This window comes from Triticum urartu, chromosome 1A (assembly GCF_056163025.1).
Source record: "Triticum urartu cultivar PI428250 chromosome 1A, HENAU_Tu73, whole genome shotgun sequence".
Taxonomy (NCBI): domain Eukaryota; kingdom Viridiplantae; phylum Streptophyta; class Magnoliopsida; order Poales; family Poaceae; genus Triticum; species Triticum urartu.
The window spans coordinates 578,496,610-578,513,914 of NC_141873.1; the positions used below are offsets into that span (position 1 = coordinate 578,496,610).

A 17,305-nucleotide genomic window follows, 5' to 3' on the forward strand; every position below is an offset into this window, starting at 1 on the left:
CAAACGGCTCGTGCGCTGATGATTGCCGCTTCACTTCCGCCTCACTTTTGGGCTGAAGTTGTTTCTGCATCTACTTATCTCATCAACATTCAGCCATTGACTGCTTTGCAGGGTGGTGTTCCTATGGAGTGTCTCACTGGACGTTCCCCTGACTTCTTCGCTCTTCAGATGTTTGGATGTGTGTGTTATGTTCTTCTTGCTCCACGAGAACGCACCAAACTGACTGCTCAGTCGGTTGAGTGTGTCTTTCTTGGCTACAGTGCTGAGCACAAGGGCTATCGATGTTGGGATCTTGTGGGTCGTCGCTTGCGCATCTCGCGTGATGTGACTTTTGACGAGTCTCGTTCTTACTACCCACGTTCTTCTTCCTCGAGTTTCTCCGTGGATGACATTTCTTTCCTACTCCTTCCTGACACACCCGGCTATGTGCCTCATGTGGCACCTCTTCCTCCGGCACCTCTCATTCCTTCTCATTCCTCACCGACACCGTCTTCTTCATCCTCCTCCTCCACTTCTCCACCTTCATCTCCAGCCCGTCGCCCTCTCTCACCGTTTCCTCTCCACTATACTCGTCGATCTCGTCCTGAGAATGTCTTCTCTGACGAGCCTTCCACCTCTGGTGCACCTCCTCTCCCGCCTCCCCCGGTTCACAACCTTCGTGCTCGGCCTCACCCTCCACCTGATCGCTACTCCCCTGATCGGTATGGTTTCTCTGCTATTGTTGAGCCCACTTCCTACCGAACTGCCATGAATCAGCCTGAATGGCAACTTGCGATGGCCGAAGAGCTTGCTGCTCTTGAGCGCTCTGGCACATGGGATCTGGTTCCCCTTCCTTCTGGTGTCCGTCCCATCACCTGCAAGTGGGTCTACAAGGTTAAGACTCGCTCCGATGGTTCTCTTGAGCGCTACAAAGCTCGTCTTGTGGCCCGTGGTTTTCAGCAAGAGCAGGGGCGTGATTATGATGAGACATTCGCGCCTGTGGCACACATGACCACTGTCCGCACTCTTCTTGCTGTGGCTTCTGTTCGCAAGTGGTCTATCTCTCAACTTGATGTTTAAAACGCTTTTCTGAATGGCGAATTGCGTGAGGAGGTTTATATGCAGCCACCACCAGGGTACTACGCTCCTGATAGTATGGTCTATAGACTTTGCCGCTCCCTCTATGGTCTTAAGCAGGCCCCTCGTGCCTGGTTTGAGCGCTTCGCCTCTGTGGTGACGGCAGCTGGTTTCTTGCCCAGTGATCATGATCCCGCGTTGTTTGTTCACACGTCTCCTCGTGGTCGGACTCTTCTCCTCCTCTATGTTGATGACATGATCATCACTGGTGACGACCTTGATTATATTGCCTTTGTTGAGGCTCGCCTTCGCGATCAGTTCCTCATGACTGATCTTGGTCCACTTCGCTACTTTCTTGGGATTGAGATCTCCTCAACCTCTGATGGCTTCTACATCTCCCAAGAAAAATATATTCAGGATCTTCTTGCTCGTGCTGCTCTCGGTGATGAGCGTACAGTTGTGACTCCTATGGAGCTCAACGTTCAGCTTCGTGCCTCTGATGGTGACCCTCTTCCTAACCCCACTCGCTATCGTCATCTTGTTGGCAGTCTTGTCTATCTTGCCGTTACGCGTCCTGACATCTCCTATCCTGTCCACATCCTGAGTCAGTTTGTTTCAACACCCACCTCTGTCCACTATAGTCATCTCCTCCGTGTTCTACGATATCTTCGTGGCACGATCTCTCAGCGCCTTTTCTTTCCCCCCCTCCAGCTCTCTTGAGCTCCAGGCCTACTCTGATGCTACCTCGGCCAGTGATCCCTCTGATCGACGCTCACTGTCTGCTTACTGTGCCTTTCTTGGTGGCTCTCTTATTGCCTGGAAGATAAAGAAGCAGACTGCAGTTTCTCGCTCGAGCACAGAGGCTGAGTTGCGAGCCATGGCTATGTTGACGGCTGAGGTGATATGGTTACGGTGGTTACTTGAGGATTTTGGTGTGTCTGCTCCTACCTCCACTCCTCTACTGTCTGACAGCACTGGTGCTATCAGTATTGCGCGTGACCCGATGAAGCATGAGCTCACCAAGCACATCGGCGTGGATGCCCACTTTGTGTGTGCTGCTGTGCAGGATCAGACTCTCGCTTTTCACTATGTGCCCTCGGAGCTACAGTTGGCTGACTTCTTCACTAAGGCACAGACTCAAGCACAGCATGGGTTTTTCCTCTCCAAACTCAGCGTTGTTGATCCACCATGAGTTTGAGGGGGGCGGGGGGGGGGGGGGTGTTAGATGTGCATAATTCATTCTGTACATCCCCATTGTATAAGGGGCCTTTCTGCACTTCACCACATCTGTATATGTACTGGTCATTGGCCCTCAGTAAATCTTAGTTGCTGTTTATCCAACATGAATATCTAGGGACCTCCTATTTCACCAAAATTATTTTCTTACATTTTTTCCTTTTTTTTAGTTTTTCCTATTCTAGCTCTCGGGTGAGCGTCTCTACAGTCCGACGGTGCGGCGCCTTCGACCCTAGGCGAGGGGATGGGATCCCCTTCGGCGTTAGAGGAGGCAGGTGTTTGGACATCTCCAGCCCCTGGTTTTAGTCTTGTGTTCGACTCCTTCAGGCAGTTTGCTGATCCTCGAGGTTTCATCCGTGGTCGTTTTAGGTGTCTTTGAGCTGAGGGCTACTTCTCATCTAGTTGTTCTAATTCTGTATTCTCTGTTTGCTGGATGGATGTGTAGCTTTGTAAGTTCTTCTAAATTTCTAATAGTTCCTTTGTACCTTTCAAGCGTTGTAGTGTGGTGGCCTAGACGCCTAGTTCTTGTATAATTGGCCGATTGACACTTTGTTAATGCAAAGTCGGGCTCTTCTTAAGCCTTCGTTCTAAAAAGTAGCCCACCCTAATATACACACACGTAGTATCAGGTTATCGGCATATTCCAGTCAGTTAAACCAAAAGGCTCAAGTAACTGCATAACAGTGTAGGATACAAACTGAATAAAAATCAAACTAGCTAAATATAAACAGCGGTCTACAGTGTCCAGGAGTAGAGGAGCAACATCTAGCGTCTTGCTGCAAAAAACGAAGAGGCTAATCCTAATTATGGTAGATCACCGAGAGGTTGACAAGATTAACTAGATATAAAGAGGAAACACGCAGGCAATCAGCGTAACAATTTGGGCAGCAGCCTCGGCTAGCATTGTGTGTCACTCAAAACCGTAAATAGCAGTGTGAACAGAGTTCAGTTTGTGCGTTTAACAACTCGATTTCAGCGGATGACAAAATTCCGCAAGTTCACATTATGGACAGTAAAATCTCAGAATGTTCAGAAATTGATTCAGTCAAGCAAAAATTCAGACATACTGGTCGGAACAAAGACAAACAGCACACTAACGGGTTGCACAGCCGAAAGTGATGAACAGTGAACACCATCATGACATGAGTTGTGTTGTTCTCTTTCCCTAGAAAAGACGATAGTATTCCGTTCTCGGTCAATGGAACATCATGCATACAGATTTCACTAAAACAATAATCTTGAGAAGTCGACGCTAACGTATAATTATAGTATATACACAAAGAGATAATCATTTCGAATAAGAAAAAAGGACTAAATAAACTTTCAAATGCATCAAAACAAGACAACACCAATGTTTAACTTTGTTGGGATAGAAAGTTCCTCGCTAGAGGTTCTTGCCCTGAATAAATGGACAGAGAGAGATGTAAAATACAGATAATTTCAAACAGATAAAATACCCATTGTCTCACACTTACCCACATGAGAGGCTAACAATAACAAGTGACCACAAGAATTAGTAAGTGGCTTACAAGTTCTCACTGCCTATCCAACAAAACATTGTTCGAGGCATAAAAGCACATGCACCTGGAAGCCAACTGATATGAAAAAAAAAATTGGAGTAAATGTAGAACTTGTGCAAGCCACTGACCAAAACTAGAAGATCAGGACCATACCCAACAGCTGACTTTCATGAAAGTGCCATGCCTACTTAGCATATGTGAAGCTGCTCTGAAATTCAGTGAGCATCCGACGGCAGCCATTCAACAAAACAGGGAACGTGAGGTCGCAAATTTTCCATTGGGTAATTTTCAAGGCTGCAGATAACTTGCAGATTCTGGGTATCCATATCATACGACATAAGTGCCTGCTTCGATTCCACCGAGCCTTTAAGGAAAATTAGGTTATGTTCTGGATGGATTGCAACCAAGGTGAAGTATCGAGATAGACAAGGCCTTCCTCGTGTCTCCAGAATGTTGGCTGTGTGCTTTAAGGTCCACTGGCCACTAGCATAATTCTCAAGAACCCAAACTGATAGCCGGCAACCAATATCATGATCTATCTTCATACCATGTAAGCGTCCCTGAGAGTGCCCAATAAAAGTAAACTTAACTTTGGGCGGCTGTTGAATTGTCCTCCAGGTACTCCCGTCCGTGTCCACTGTAACTATCAAGTTCATTGTACTACCCTCCGAGTCAAATATGTTATAGCCGGAATCATAATAAGCAATGAAATACAGAGTGCCATCTAAGAAGAAGTATCCTGATTCACAACTTCTCCAATCGTCCCAAAATATTTGTAGCGATGGTGACCCAATCCGCGTTTGGTGACCCCATCCGCTCGACATGGAAGCCCATTCTCTGGCATCCGATGAGTAGACCTCTATCGCGGTAATGCCATGATCATCATCGATGATGACAAACACCGTGAAGCGAGAGGGAACTGCAGGGTCGAAGCACAAGCTGATAGTGTGGTCGCGAACATAAGATTCTGGTGGATTATGGTGGCTACGAGGCACGGGCAGTGCGGCCCAGATCTCCTCGGTCGCGGGGTTTCACACGATGTATTCTGCACGCCACGCTCTCATGCCGTGGCAGAGGAGGATGCCGCCGCAGCAGTCGAGGAGCCTGACGTTTTCAAAGCGGCGAAGGAAAGGGAGAGAGGGGTCGACCAGCGGCCAGCCTCTACCGGACAGGTTGATGAAACGGGTGATGCCGTCGGGGGAATCGCCAAAGAAGCCGGAGAGCGTCTGGGGCGACCTTTTGCGCACGGCCGGGTCGGAGCAAAGCACGAGCCACGCCGGCGACACGCACTTGAGGCGGCACAGCGACCGGTACGGCACGCGTGACAGGATCTCTCGAAGGAGGTCGTTGGGGAGGCCCTCCATCGCCTGCTCCTCCTCCTCCTTCCTCGCCTTCTCCATCCCGTGTCCGGCCTGCGGCTGCTGCAGTTCTGTTGGTTTAGGGTTGAGATGCGCTCCTTCCGGACGTCTCTCTTTCAAGATTATAGGAAGGGAGAAAAAGGGCAGCAAGCGGATGAACGAGACACGGGGCGGAGCCAAGAAAAAGGCTCAGTTTATCAGCCCAAGACGGATCTGATAAGGCCTCCTCTCCTAGCCCACCAACATGGAGGCATATCCATATGCACAGGCCCAGTTTTATCAATTTTTTTAGTGCAGCCCAGTTTATATCAATTTTTTTTGTGTCTCAAAAACAAACTACAGAAAAAAAAAAAGATAAATACACCAGTGGTGCTTGAACTTGCCAATGATGTGCAGTTTAGTGCCTGGACTTGCAAAACACATCAAACTGGTTCCATAACTTGGCATGGATGTGCATATACGGTTCGAATGCCGTTTGTATACGGATCCGGCTTGCCTGCTCCCTCTCCATGCTCTCATCCGTGCTCCCACCTCATCCTACGGCTGTCTTTTTTCCTTTTTCCTTTCTAATCTAATCATCTTCCCCCTGATTTTAAAGGGGTGGGGCCGAACCTTATTTTGTTCCAATCAAATTAAGCCACGTATGCGGGAGTACGGATGGGCGCACAAGCGAGGAGCAGGCAAGTCTCGTCCTTTGTATACGTCTGCGCCGCTGACAAGACGTGCCAACATGGCATGGGACCCACTGTCAATGACTGGATGGCGGAGACAAGGGTGTGTAGTCGGCCTGGTCTTTTGCGGAAACCCCTCTAGAATTATTTTTCCAACAATAAGGCCCTTACGGAGAAACTGGCAAATTATAAAATAAAAACTACAATTATAAAATACTAAAAAACTGGCGCTGTGGTGGTTTGAATGGCCGACCTACCAGTGTGCATGCTTGGATAGGCACTAGACCACTTCACATTTGTTGCTTCATGATGATTCATAATCTTTATAAACATAGGCGGAAGACCATAACTTTAAAAGAATGCAAAAATCTTCATCTCATTTTTAAAACAAATCACGTGCTATTTTAAAACATATTCATTCAATTGAAAATATTTATGAATGATAAACATGTTTATATGATTCATATATTATTCATGTGAGGATCCGCAATCTAAGGGCGCACTAGACTTGTATTTTTTTTTAGAAAGCACACCAACTTTTGTATACTATATAAACTTTGTAAAACAACACACCAGTTTTTACTTAAAGCATGAATACATTCATATACTACATTAATATTTTATAAAAATGTGGAAATTTTAAAATTATATGAGAATTTTTTTTAAATATATAAACGTTTCTAAAATTACTTTAATGTTTTACTAAAATGCATATATTTTTTAAATTATAAGATATATTCTTAATTCATAATTTTATTATGTGTATTTTTGCTAAATTATTGCATTGGTACTTTATGAAATTATATCAACTTACTAATGTAATTTTTTTTAAATATATGTATATTGTTTGTACACATGATTATAATTTATGTATGTTTTAAAATTTTTTGAAATATAAAAAACAAACACGTTGAAAACTGAGCCATGCTATGATACATTTTAGCTAGACGGGCTCGTTATGTTATAAATCTAAATTTATTCGATTTCGCCAGTTGGAATTGTACGTTTGTTTCAAAAAAAAGTAGGAGTGGTATGTGCATCAACCATGTAGCCCCTGATTGCAGGTTCAAATCAACGACACTACATTTCTGAAATAAAAACAATTAATTTATGCCGTTCAGCTTTATATTTATAAAGTGTATGAATCCTTTCATGAAAGTAAATTTGAGCTAGTCTACTGGCTAGCCACGCTTACCTGCACGTGTCAGGTTGATGGTTCAAATCCCATACCCGTTTTTAATTATTGATTGATAATTTTTTTTACAATTTATCTTTGCAAGAAAAAAATTTATTCCAAGGTGTCGCAAAAAAAAACAGGCCACACGCTTTGTCCTTGACAGCGGGTCCCATGCCATGATGGCGTGCCTCGTCAGCATCGTCGACGTATACAAACAAGATTTGAAACTCATATGCACGTCCATGCCAAGTTATGAAACTAATTCAATGTATTTTGCAAGTTCATGCATCAGTAGTGTGTTTATCTCAAAAAAAAAAATTAATGGGTGGATATGCGCATGCATATGCATAGCTGGGGGGAGTTTGTTTTTATACCACTAAAAAATTGCATGATTAATAAAAAATTGCATGATTAATCTCGGTGACTGATGTGCTTTTCGTCCACAGTGGTGATGCTCCTCCTTTTTTCTTGAGAGCAGTGAAGGTTTGCTTCTAGTGTGCTGAGTTCTGTCCTCCTATGGTGCAATTTAGGCTCTGTTTTGCCCTTGGACGGTGTGCTCGGGGTGGGGGTGGGGGGGGGGGGGTGATGTGCGTATGATCGGAGCTTGCAAAGCCTCGTAACACAAAATGAATGAAAAATTCATGCGGGTATCCTCTCCCTATTAGACCATTCAAAATCTATATTTTATTGTTGTGAGAGAACGTACACTTTTTTTTACTGTTTGTCGATGAGTAAGGATACGCACTCGGAGTGAGAGGCGATGCAGATTCACCTGGACATCATTACCAACTTGAGTGCCTAAACTTCAGAGTCGTGCGCCGTTATGAGCTCGAGCAAGCACTATAAAGGATAATGGCCAAGAGCGTTATTTAAGAGATTCTGTGGTTGTAGGAGATTTGAGCCTCATAACTGCATGATCGCCTGATTGAATCGTGATAGATGACTAACAACCGGCATGGGACAACCTATATAAAGGGTCAAATCCCCGCTTTAAGGACACAAGATACATGAAGCATATACTTGTATCATACATAGCTCAGTAGATAGGAAAAACACCATTATAATCATCCATGATCATCAATAAAGACAGGTAGGCATGCCGTAGAGTTGCCACCCATCTGGGGCCTGAACCGAGGTGAAACCACGGTGTCACCATCGTTACGGACGAGACCCCTTCAGGCACCACCCCTCTCTCTCCATTCTTTCATGGCAACCTTCAAATTGTAAAATCAGCAAACCGTTATTCATTGACATTTGGCGCCCACCATGAGGCATAGATGGATCTCTGTCGTCAACTCTCCCACTAGAGGAAGCATCTCCTAACGGATACCATTCCAAAGAACCTTGAGCTAGGGACTCCGTCGGCGATGATTTCAACAAAAAATGGGTTATCCATAGATGCCATCACTTTGGAAGAAGAGATCGACTTCGACACCTTTGATGATGACCTCCTTGTTGAAATCCCAGTCACTTCGCCTCGACCCTCTTTTCTGGGTTTTGGAAAATTTTGGGGCTCATCAACCGGGTTTTGATTTTTTATTTGGTGCATATAGATCAAGTATATTGCTTGGTTGTCATTTTTTACCTTTGACTGGCATTAGTAGTTTCTTTTCAAGAGAGTAAGAAACCAAATAATGATATTCCGTAGTTTTTTCTAGAGAGGATGATATTAGTAGTTGGATATGACTGTAGGTGCACAAGCATATACAACACATGCACTCATGTCCATCGATCACTACGGTTATGTCATGCTTATAAAAAGGGACGAGTTTGTTGAATCCAAATGATCTTAGCCATTCAATCATCTATATCCAATGACCCATGTTGCTCTAAGAGCATCTCTAACAGTTGTAAGATAGGTGTTGGTAATTCACCACCTAGGACATCATGATTATGACATACAATAAATGAGGATAGAGAGAGAGCGAGCAAAGTTGTACGTAAATTAACCAACAACACTTGCACAAGCTTGAAGATAAAATAGAGAGCAATCACAATTTTTTTCACCTCCTATTGGAAGACTTAGATATAACTCATTTGAATAGTGTATGTTAGTTGTTGGTCGATAACATAATCATTTTACGAATAAGACTTACACACAACCTGTTGGAGATGCCCAAACAGTGACGGAGACGGGGAGACCAGCAGGGGCCCTGGACCCCCTCCCCCTAACATCCCTGATTTAGTCCTAATTTGAAGATGAATAATGTATAATTTAGGAAAAATACATGTATATTACTATAATTTGGCCCCTGTTATCAAAATTTCGACTCATTTGCCCCTCTGATCTTTAATTCCTGGCTTCGCCACTGTGCCCAAATGATGTGTGCAACACATAACCGTCGATCTAAGGCTGCTTGTAATGGGTAGTATCATAAGTTAGCATCATGCATACGATATTAGTGTATGATGCTACCTTCCTAATGTGTAGTGTCGTATATAGACATATTTTAGAGCGTAGATTCACTCATTTTGCTTTGTATGTAGTCCATAATGAAGTATCTAATAACTGCAATTATCTGAAACCAATATTAATTGCATTAACTGTAGATAATCTTGGAAATGGCATTAGTTACAGAATCAATCGCAACTATTTTGGGGAAAACATTAATTTCATGAATGACAACCAATATTGAAAGGGGGACGCTAGGCGTCGGCCCGGCAGATTTTTTAAAAATATCCGCCGGCTCGACAGCCGTTAGATCTAGTGTCAACCTATGATCCAGACGCGTTCTTACAATTGCAACAATGACGGTGTTGCGAAAACTTTCGCAACAGATGTCATGTTACGGAAACTTTTGCAACAAAGCTCATGTTGCAGAAAGTTTTGCAACAGAGTTCCTGTTACATAATGTTTTTGCAACCGAGGTCCTGTTGCAGAAAAAAAAATTGGAACTTTTTTTGCACCATTTTTTGCAACATAGATCCTGTTGCAACATCTCATTGTAACACAACATGTGTTGCAAAAAAGCACCTTGAGTGATAATTCACTGCAGCGAACACACAACGCTTCTAAGCCAAGGAGATAAGACTAACTGTGACCTGAAAAAAGACGCATGGCGATTGGAGCAGGCGATGGATGCAGCCGAGTGATCCGTCGGTTGATTATTAGCATTTCCCGTATTGAAAACAACATTAGCTGCCGCGCAAAGAAGCTAAGACCAAAAGACGCAACACATCTTCGAGCGGTGTCTCTTCCGCCAATTGAAAATGGCCACGACAATACCGACACACTTCATACCTTGTATTCATATATCTAAATGCTCTTATATTTTTTTACGGAGGGGGTACAAAATGTGTTGCCGGGTCCATCACATGACATGACACGGATCCGAGAGGAGAGGCGACGGCTTCTTCCGAGGATGTTTCCTCGGCAGCGGCGGCGGAGAACCGGCGCCCATCACCAACGTAAAACGCCATCCACACCACACGAGCCGGTCAAAAACGGCTCACTGACGTCCCGGACCCACCCGCCGGCGCCGGGTCGACGCATCCGCCTCGCCTCGCCTCACCAACTCGGCACGCCCTATCACCAACCCACACTGACAACTTATTAATACGGCCACATCGCCGCCTGTCCCAGCCAGCCAGTCCAACCCGCCCGCCGTCCAACACCCCGCGCGCACACCACCGCCGCCGCCGTCGACCCCTTCCTCCCTCGCACCCATGGCGTTCGCACTCAAGGCCTCCGCCTCCCCCGCCCTCGCCGCTGCCTCCTCGGCGGCGTCGTCCCCCTCCTTCTCGGCCGCCTCCGCGGCGCCGAGGGGCCGCGCCGCCGCGGCGAGGAGGGTCTCGCTCCGCGGGGCCGCGCACCCCGTTGCCGCCATCAGGGCGTCCGCCACCGCCGCCGCCCCCGCCGTGGCCGGGGACAAGCGCACCATCTCCGGCACGTTCACCAACCTCAAGGAGCAGGGCAAGGTAAAGATAATTCTTACCGCCCCGACGACTGCGCGTGTTTTGATTCCGTCGATTAGGCCGCAGACGGCCATCCTCATGGTGACAGTAAAAAGATAATTCTATTTTACTACTGTATTAGTATTGTCTTACTAGTGGCCATGTTTACTTTACTCTGCAACTTGTAACTTGTAGTTATCTATCCATGTGTTCGTCTGTGCTAAAAGATTAATATATACACTAGTACTAAATAAATCCCTCAGATGTGATATTTATATGTTACCTGCTCTGCGATGGACATCATTTTTGTGTTCTGACGGTGTTTGCAACTTTCAGATCGCGTTCATCCCGTTCATCGTCGCCGGCGACCCTGACTTGGCGACCACGGCGAAGGCGCTAAAGGTTCTCGATGCGTGTGGTTCTGATGTGATCGAATTGGGCGTGCCGTACTCTGATCCGTTGGCTGATGGCCCTGTTATTCAGGTACTCTACAATGTTAAATATACACGTCCTGTAGGATTGTGCTATTGTATTCTGTATGTAGTGTTCATGTTCTTCAGCTTATGTGTTTTAACATTAATTTTTGATCACATCATTTCAGGCTTCTGCTACACGCGCGCTGACAAAGGGCACCACATTTGAGGATGTTATCTCCATGGTGAAAGAGGTGGTGCCTGAGCTGTCCTGCCCTCTCGCGCTTTTCACATATTACAACCCGATTCTGAAGCGCGGTGTCGCCAACTTCATGTCTGTTGTAAAAGAAGCCGGTGTACATGGTAATGCCCTTATAGTTTTCCATAGGTTCAGTGATGTTCTTCTACATTGAAATGCCATTTCTACTCATATGGTCACCTTGTTAATTATCTGAATTCTGAAACATGGCATTGTTTCTCCTGCATATCTTAGTTTCACTAGTGCATAAGGTTTCAGGTAGGCGATTGAGGATTAAAAAGTTGCATAACAGCATACACAGATACACACAACTATATTTTACACGACGTACAATGATATTAGCAATGTGGCACTTTCTTGCTGTTGTAAAGTTATGTTCTCATTGTAACAACCAAGTTACATATTTATTACCATGCTGCAGGTCTTGTGGTACCTGATGTTCCTCTGGAAGAGACAGATATTTTGAGAAGCGAGGCTGCCAAGAACAACCTAGAGCTGGTAGGCTCCCTTTGGCATTATCATCTATCGTGTATCCTACCTTTATAACTGTTTCCTTTTTCCATTTTTTGTGTCCAAGCCAATTAGGGTTGAATATTCTCATTAAATCTCTATCTTTGAAGAAAGACCCCGTTTAAAATTTCTTATTTAAGCTCTGATGCAAAATGATGAGTTATGCTTATTAGCTCATTGCTTTGCTGTAATTTTAAACTAAATAATACCCAGCATCAGGTGCTGATTAGTCTGGAATACTGAAGATGCCTCTTTTGTTTGTGCAGCTGTTTACATCAGTTTTGTTATGTCTTATAAGTTATTTCATTTGCATGAATGCCTGCAGGTGTTACTAACAACACCAACTACACCAACAGAAAGAATGGAGAGAATTACAAAGGCTTCAGAAGGATTTGTTTATCTTGTAAGTGTCCAGAGCTCCAAATTATTTTTGCTCCCTTAAACTCTGCTTCTCATATAGCACATTGTCCTTATCGCTCATCAGAAAGTTCTCATAATGGCCAACGTAGTGTATTTCAGAACTTAACAAGAGTACAGTACAGTATCCTGGTGCTAGCTGTGCTAATTGCTCAACTGAAAAATATAATGAAATGTACACCACTGTTTACAAAGACTGAGACGCCTTGGTTATGCTCTGTAATTTCTCCAATTGGCTTTGTGAATCATAAACAAATGGAATTCAGTTGACATGTTGAGGTTGAGCATTTGTGGTTCTACCGAACCTGTTTGAGCATAACCAGTTACATGATACACTACTCGCTAAGTTGCAGTAATATTTGCTATTCAGGTAAGCACTACTGGAGTTACTGGCACACGTGCAAACGTAAGTTTCAAGGTGGAAGCTCTTCTTAAGGAAATCAAGCAGGTTTGCTAAGTCTTTTCTTTATTGTTACTCAGTGAACTAGTTTTGGTCTCCTACCTTATTGTGCAATGCACATCTTGTTCAACGTTGCTTATAGAACATGGTCTGCTTATTTATTATAGGTCACAGATAAAGCTGTTGCCGTCGGTTTTGGAGTGTCAACTCCAGAGCAGGTGAAGCAGGTAAATCATATATATCCAGCAACTCTCATGCTCGGCAAAATATCTTGTTTTATCCTCCTTCCTTCGTTTGCGCAATCTTTGACAAGTTTGTTACTTCACTATTGTCTACAAAAATTGCAGATCGCGGGCTGGGGTGCAGATGGTGTGATCGTTGGTAGCGCAATGGTGAGACAGTTGGGTGAATCTGGTTCTCCTGAAGAAGGATTGAAGAAGCTAGAGGAATTAGCCAAGAGCCTAAAGGCCGCATTTCCATGAAACATGCATTTTTTTATCTTTGTGGGGGAAATCGCATGAATACCATATATATTTTTTTAGTTCTGTTTTACAGTGTAGCATTACATTCCTGGCTTTAGATTTCGAAGGATCCTGTTGTGTGATAGAATAATTGTACCCATGTGTTGAATGCTCGGGTGAATAAATTAATTGAGGCTAGTGTTACAAATGATACAAAAGAAAGCATCTTTCTGTCCCAGTGCCATTGCCATTTCAATGATTTCCTGGGTTCTTATTTTTCTAAACAGCATTCCTCACTGTTTATCATTTTACAAGTGGCTTCAATATGACAGTGCTAAAATGTACTACAAGTATAGCGTGAATAAATGGAGGAATGACTAGGCACGCCATGCTTGCATCATACTATTACATTCCGGTTTAATATTCCTGCCATTTCTTTGTTTTGCTATAAAAACCCAAACACTAAATTTCGTTGAAGTATAAACACTTACTAGGTCAAGCAAGAACTGTCATGTTCAAGTCACTTCCTGGATGATAGATCTTTCTGGTTTGATATACCTATCCCTTTCCTTTTTTACTATAAAATACAATTGGATGCCAATTTACTTCTTTGGTTAAATAGCCAGGAAGATTCGTCATCAAGTTAGTAAAATCACTTGGGCTTTTTTTTGTGAGGAAATCACTTGGGCTTACACTCCTGTAAAAATCAAACAACCAATGAAAATCAATTTACTGGGAAATGCCAGACTGTTATTTTCTTGGGTTCGCATCAAACGACTCAGATGAAGACCACATAGCTTTGTAGATACTACATGAGCATGTTACCTAATGTTTTGCTGTGGTACATGGATAATTAATACTACGATGTCGTGTCCCCAAAATTGAGATGAATCTGAAGAAGCTCTAGATTATGAAACAGGGTGAAGGTCTGAAGTCAAGCGTAGCCATTTTTCGTTTCTTTCTTCTCCTTTTCTTCTTCTTCTTCTCTCAAGATTCAAACACTCTTCAACATAAAGGGCTGACCGCACCTGCCATGTGGTAAGCGTAGCCATTTTGTCTATCCTATGTTCATGAGGGTTTCCTTGACCTGCACGGTCAATTCCGATCGTCCTAAATTAGAAAGTTCCCATTTTAGATAAATTATTTGTTCTTTTTGGAAGCTCAAAACTTGGACCGCGGGCTTTCAGAAATTCTGATGCCTGCTTTCATAATTCGAAACTTTCAGAGAGAGAGAGAGGGGGAGAGGGAGAGGGAGAGAGAGAGACTGGGAAATTCCAAGTCGAAAACAAAGTAGACAGAGAGAGAGAGAGACTATTTTCCAAGTCTTAATTTTTAAAGTCTCTTGATACAACTTAAATAGTGTGGGAAATTCCAAGTCGAAAACAAAGTAAGAACTAGTTTCATACCCAGATTTGACTTGGTTTTGATTCGTTTCTGCTTAACTTTACCAGTCTAAACGAAGTCGCTAAAACCCATCAAATAGCAATCTCCAAAGAATGACAGCTTGTGTATATAAGAACTCGATGCACAATATAGATTGCTACACACATAGTGTGTGAGAAAATTCCACAAGTTAAATTATGGATATGAAAATATTAGGATGCTTCAGAAATTGATTCAGTTGGGCAACAACCTGGATTGACAGTAAGATGATGTCATGGACAGTTTACTCGGAACAAAGGATAAACAACACACTGTGGGGTGTTAAGAGTGATGCTGATGCACACTGAACCAGCATGGCATCACACAAACAATCTTCACTACAAACCAGTGGTGTCACTGAATGAGTTGTGCAGTTGTGTTATTCTCTTCCCTTAAAAGGAAAATAAAATACTCCCTCCGTCCGAAAAAACTTGTCCCTCAAATGGATGTATCTAGCACTAACAAATGGATGTATGTATCTAACACCAAGTTAGTGCTAGATACATCCATTTGAAAGACAAGCTTGGGACAAACTTTTTCGGACGAAGGGAGTATAACTCTGTTCTCAGTCTAGGACGTATTGGTGTTGTTTGACACCATATACAAGCAGATTTCGCCCAAGGGATCTCCCAGTTGATGCAAGATTCCAAAATATTAAATTACACTGAAAGGAGAAACCCATTCAAATACCATATATATGAGAGAACACTCCTTTCAAACGCATTAGAAGAGGATAACATCAATATTTAACTGTGGTGGATAACAAGTTGCGGAATAAAGGTACTTGCACTAAACAAATGGATAGAAAGAGGATTTATCCAATCCATCACCCTAAACCAAAGAAATCTAGACCATACCCGGCATCTGATTCTCATGAAGGCACCGGAGCCACGCCGACTCAGCAAACATGAAGCAGCTCCAAACTTTACTGAGCAATGTGTGGCTTCTCTGCAAAACAGGGAATGTAGGGCTGAAATCTTCGCGGCTGGCGGTTTCCAAGAGCGCAAATAACATGCAACTCACCGCTATCCATATCGTACGACATAAGTGTGTTTTCCAGCCTCGCCCCGCCTGCTAGATAGATCAAACTGCACTCTGGATGGATCGCGACCAACGTGTAGAGTTCGCTTCGCCTGCGGTGAGGCCTTCCTAGCAGTTCGGGAATGTTGGCGGTACACTTCAGGGTCCACACTCCGCTAGCGTAATCCTCTAGAACCCAGACCGATAGACAACAATCATCTCCGTTTTCTAAGCATGTGGCGTATATGCGCCCCTGTGACTGCCCGATGGAACCATTATGGAAGTCATCCGGCATTCTGATGCTCCTCCAGGTTTTCCCCTCCGTGTCCACTGTAACCATGGAGCGTATCACTTTCCTCTCCTGGTCCAACCCGATCATACAATCGTCGGCAACCAGATGCAGGGTGTCATTGAAGAATACACATTGTGAATCATCCCCGATGAAGAGGGTATCATAGCTCCACTCGCTCCGCATGGAGGTCCATTGCCCGGTCTCCGAAGAGCAGACCTCCACCCTCTGGATCTCGTCGAATCTTTGCATGAACATGAACACCTTGAAGCAATGGGGGATGGCCGGGTCGAAGCACAGGCGGGCGGTGTTGAACGTCATCAACCTCTTGGGGGGCACGGGCAGCACGGCCCAGATCTCCTCCGTTGCGGGGTTGCACACGACATAGTCCGCCTCCTCGCTCATGGCCGCCTTCAAGCAGTGGCAGATGAGGATGCCGCCGCAGCAGTGCATGGGCTTGACGTCGTGGTAGCCGCGCACGAAGCGGAGGGAGGGGTCGTCGACCAGCGGCCGGCCTCTCCCGGACAGGTTGAGGAAGCTGAGGCCTTCGCGGCGCTGGCCGCCGTAGCAGAAGAAGCCGGAGAGCGTCTGCGGCGACCTCCTGCGGACGGCCGGGTCGGAGCAGAGCGCTAGCCACGCCTTGCACACGCACCTGAAGCGGCACAGCGACCGGTACGGCACCCGCGACAGGATCTCCCGGTGTATCTCCGGCAGGAGGTCGTCCCAGAGGCTCTCCGGCGGCTTGTCCTCCGCCTTGTTCCTCTTCCCCGTCCTGTACCCGGCCTGCTGCTGTAGCTGCGAACCTACGCGCGACAGGATCTCCGCCGCCGCCGGTTGCCGCTGCTCCTCCTCCTTTTCCTTCTTCTCCATCTTGTACGCCGGGCTGCTGCTGCGCATGGTAGAAGCAGCTCGCTTAGGGTTTTGATGAGATGTGCCTCCCCACACCCCGGCCCGTTGGGGCCCTGGGTATAAATAACACAACGGCAGAGACCTCTCGGCCTAAAATGCTTTTTTTTTTCAAACTGCCTAAAATGCTTTTAGAGCATGTGTTCTTTGGCTCCAAGAAAAGATGTTCTCCTTTTTTTCGTGTAAAAGATGTTCTCCTTTGCTCTTAACTACTTCAGCCAAAACGCGGGCCACATAATTTTGGGGATAAAAGAAGTGGTGTCGTCACAAAGATTATGTTAAAAATATTTTGCATC

General features: G+C 44.8%; 3 protein-coding genes across 4 annotated transcripts; 1 reads left to right on the forward strand and 2 right to left on the reverse strand.

Moving 5' to 3' along the window:
* Positions 1 to 4,843: 4,843 nt before the first annotated feature.
* LOC147992989 (F-box protein At5g07610-like) lies at positions 4,844 to 5,212 on the reverse strand. Its single transcript, XM_087539188.1, has one exon. It carries the CDS (start codon positions 5,210 to 5,212, stop codon positions 4,844 to 4,846), a length of 369 nt encoding a protein of 122 aa, XP_087395314.1.
* A 5,353-nt stretch (positions 5,213 to 10,565) lies between these two features.
* LOC125531679 (tryptophan synthase alpha chain) lies at positions 10,566 to 13,610 on the forward strand. The gene is made up of 8 exons (XM_048695998.2): positions 10,566 to 10,936; positions 11,249 to 11,395; positions 11,514 to 11,688; positions 12,006 to 12,082; positions 12,420 to 12,497; positions 12,882 to 12,959; positions 13,079 to 13,138; positions 13,259 to 13,610. The coding sequence occupies exons 1-8, from the start codon at positions 10,685 to 10,687 to the stop codon at positions 13,391 to 13,393; spliced, it is 1,002 nt and encodes a 333-aa protein (XP_048551955.2). The 5' UTR covers positions 10,566 to 10,684; the 3' UTR covers positions 13,394 to 13,610.
* A 1,959-nt stretch (positions 13,611 to 15,569) lies between these two features.
* LOC147992990 (F-box protein At5g07610-like) lies at positions 15,570 to 16,973 on the reverse strand. 2 transcript variants are annotated; one of them, XM_087542074.1, is made up of 4 exons: positions 16,903 to 16,973; positions 16,734 to 16,833; positions 16,152 to 16,691; positions 15,570 to 16,067 (listed from the first exon to the last, which is right to left on the reverse strand). In XM_087542074.1, the coding sequence occupies exons 1-4, from the start codon at positions 16,971 to 16,973 to the stop codon at positions 15,720 to 15,722; spliced, it is 1,059 nt and encodes a 352-aa protein (XP_087398200.1). In that variant the 3' UTR covers positions 15,570 to 15,719. The 2 variants fall into 2 exon arrangements, with proteins under 2 accessions (XP_087398200.1, XP_087398197.1); XM_087542071.1 differs by having other exon boundaries at positions 15,570 to 16,844; positions 16,935 to 16,973.
* Positions 16,974 to 17,305: the final 332 nt, after the last annotated feature.

Excerpts from the sequence above, each read along its gene's own strand:
- LOC147992989 (XM_087539188.1), bottom strand. The coding sequence starts at position 5,212 with ATGGAGAAGGCGAGGAAGGAGGAGGAGGAGCAGGCGATGGAGGGCCTC.
- LOC125531679 (XM_048695998.2), top strand. The coding sequence starts at position 10,685 with ATGGCGTTCGCACTCAAGGCCTCCGCCTCCCCCGCCCTCGCCGCTGCC. Across the intron at positions 11,689-12,005 it reads AAAAGAAGCCGGTGTACATG|GTCTTGTGGTACCTGATGTT; the intron begins GTAATGCCCTTA and ends ACCATGCTGCAG. Across the intron at positions 12,960-13,078 it reads TTCTTAAGGAAATCAAGCAG|GTCACAGATAAAGCTGTTGC; the intron begins GTTTGCTAAGTC and ends TATTTATTATAG.
- LOC147992990 (XM_087542071.1), bottom strand. The coding sequence starts at position 16,973 with ATGGAGAAGAAGGAAAAGGAGGAGGAGCAGCGGCAACCG. Across the intron at positions 16,845-16,934 it reads AGGAGGAGCAGCGGCAACCG|CCGCCGGAGAGCCTCTGGGA; the intron begins GCGGCGGCGGAG and ends GCGGAGGACAAG.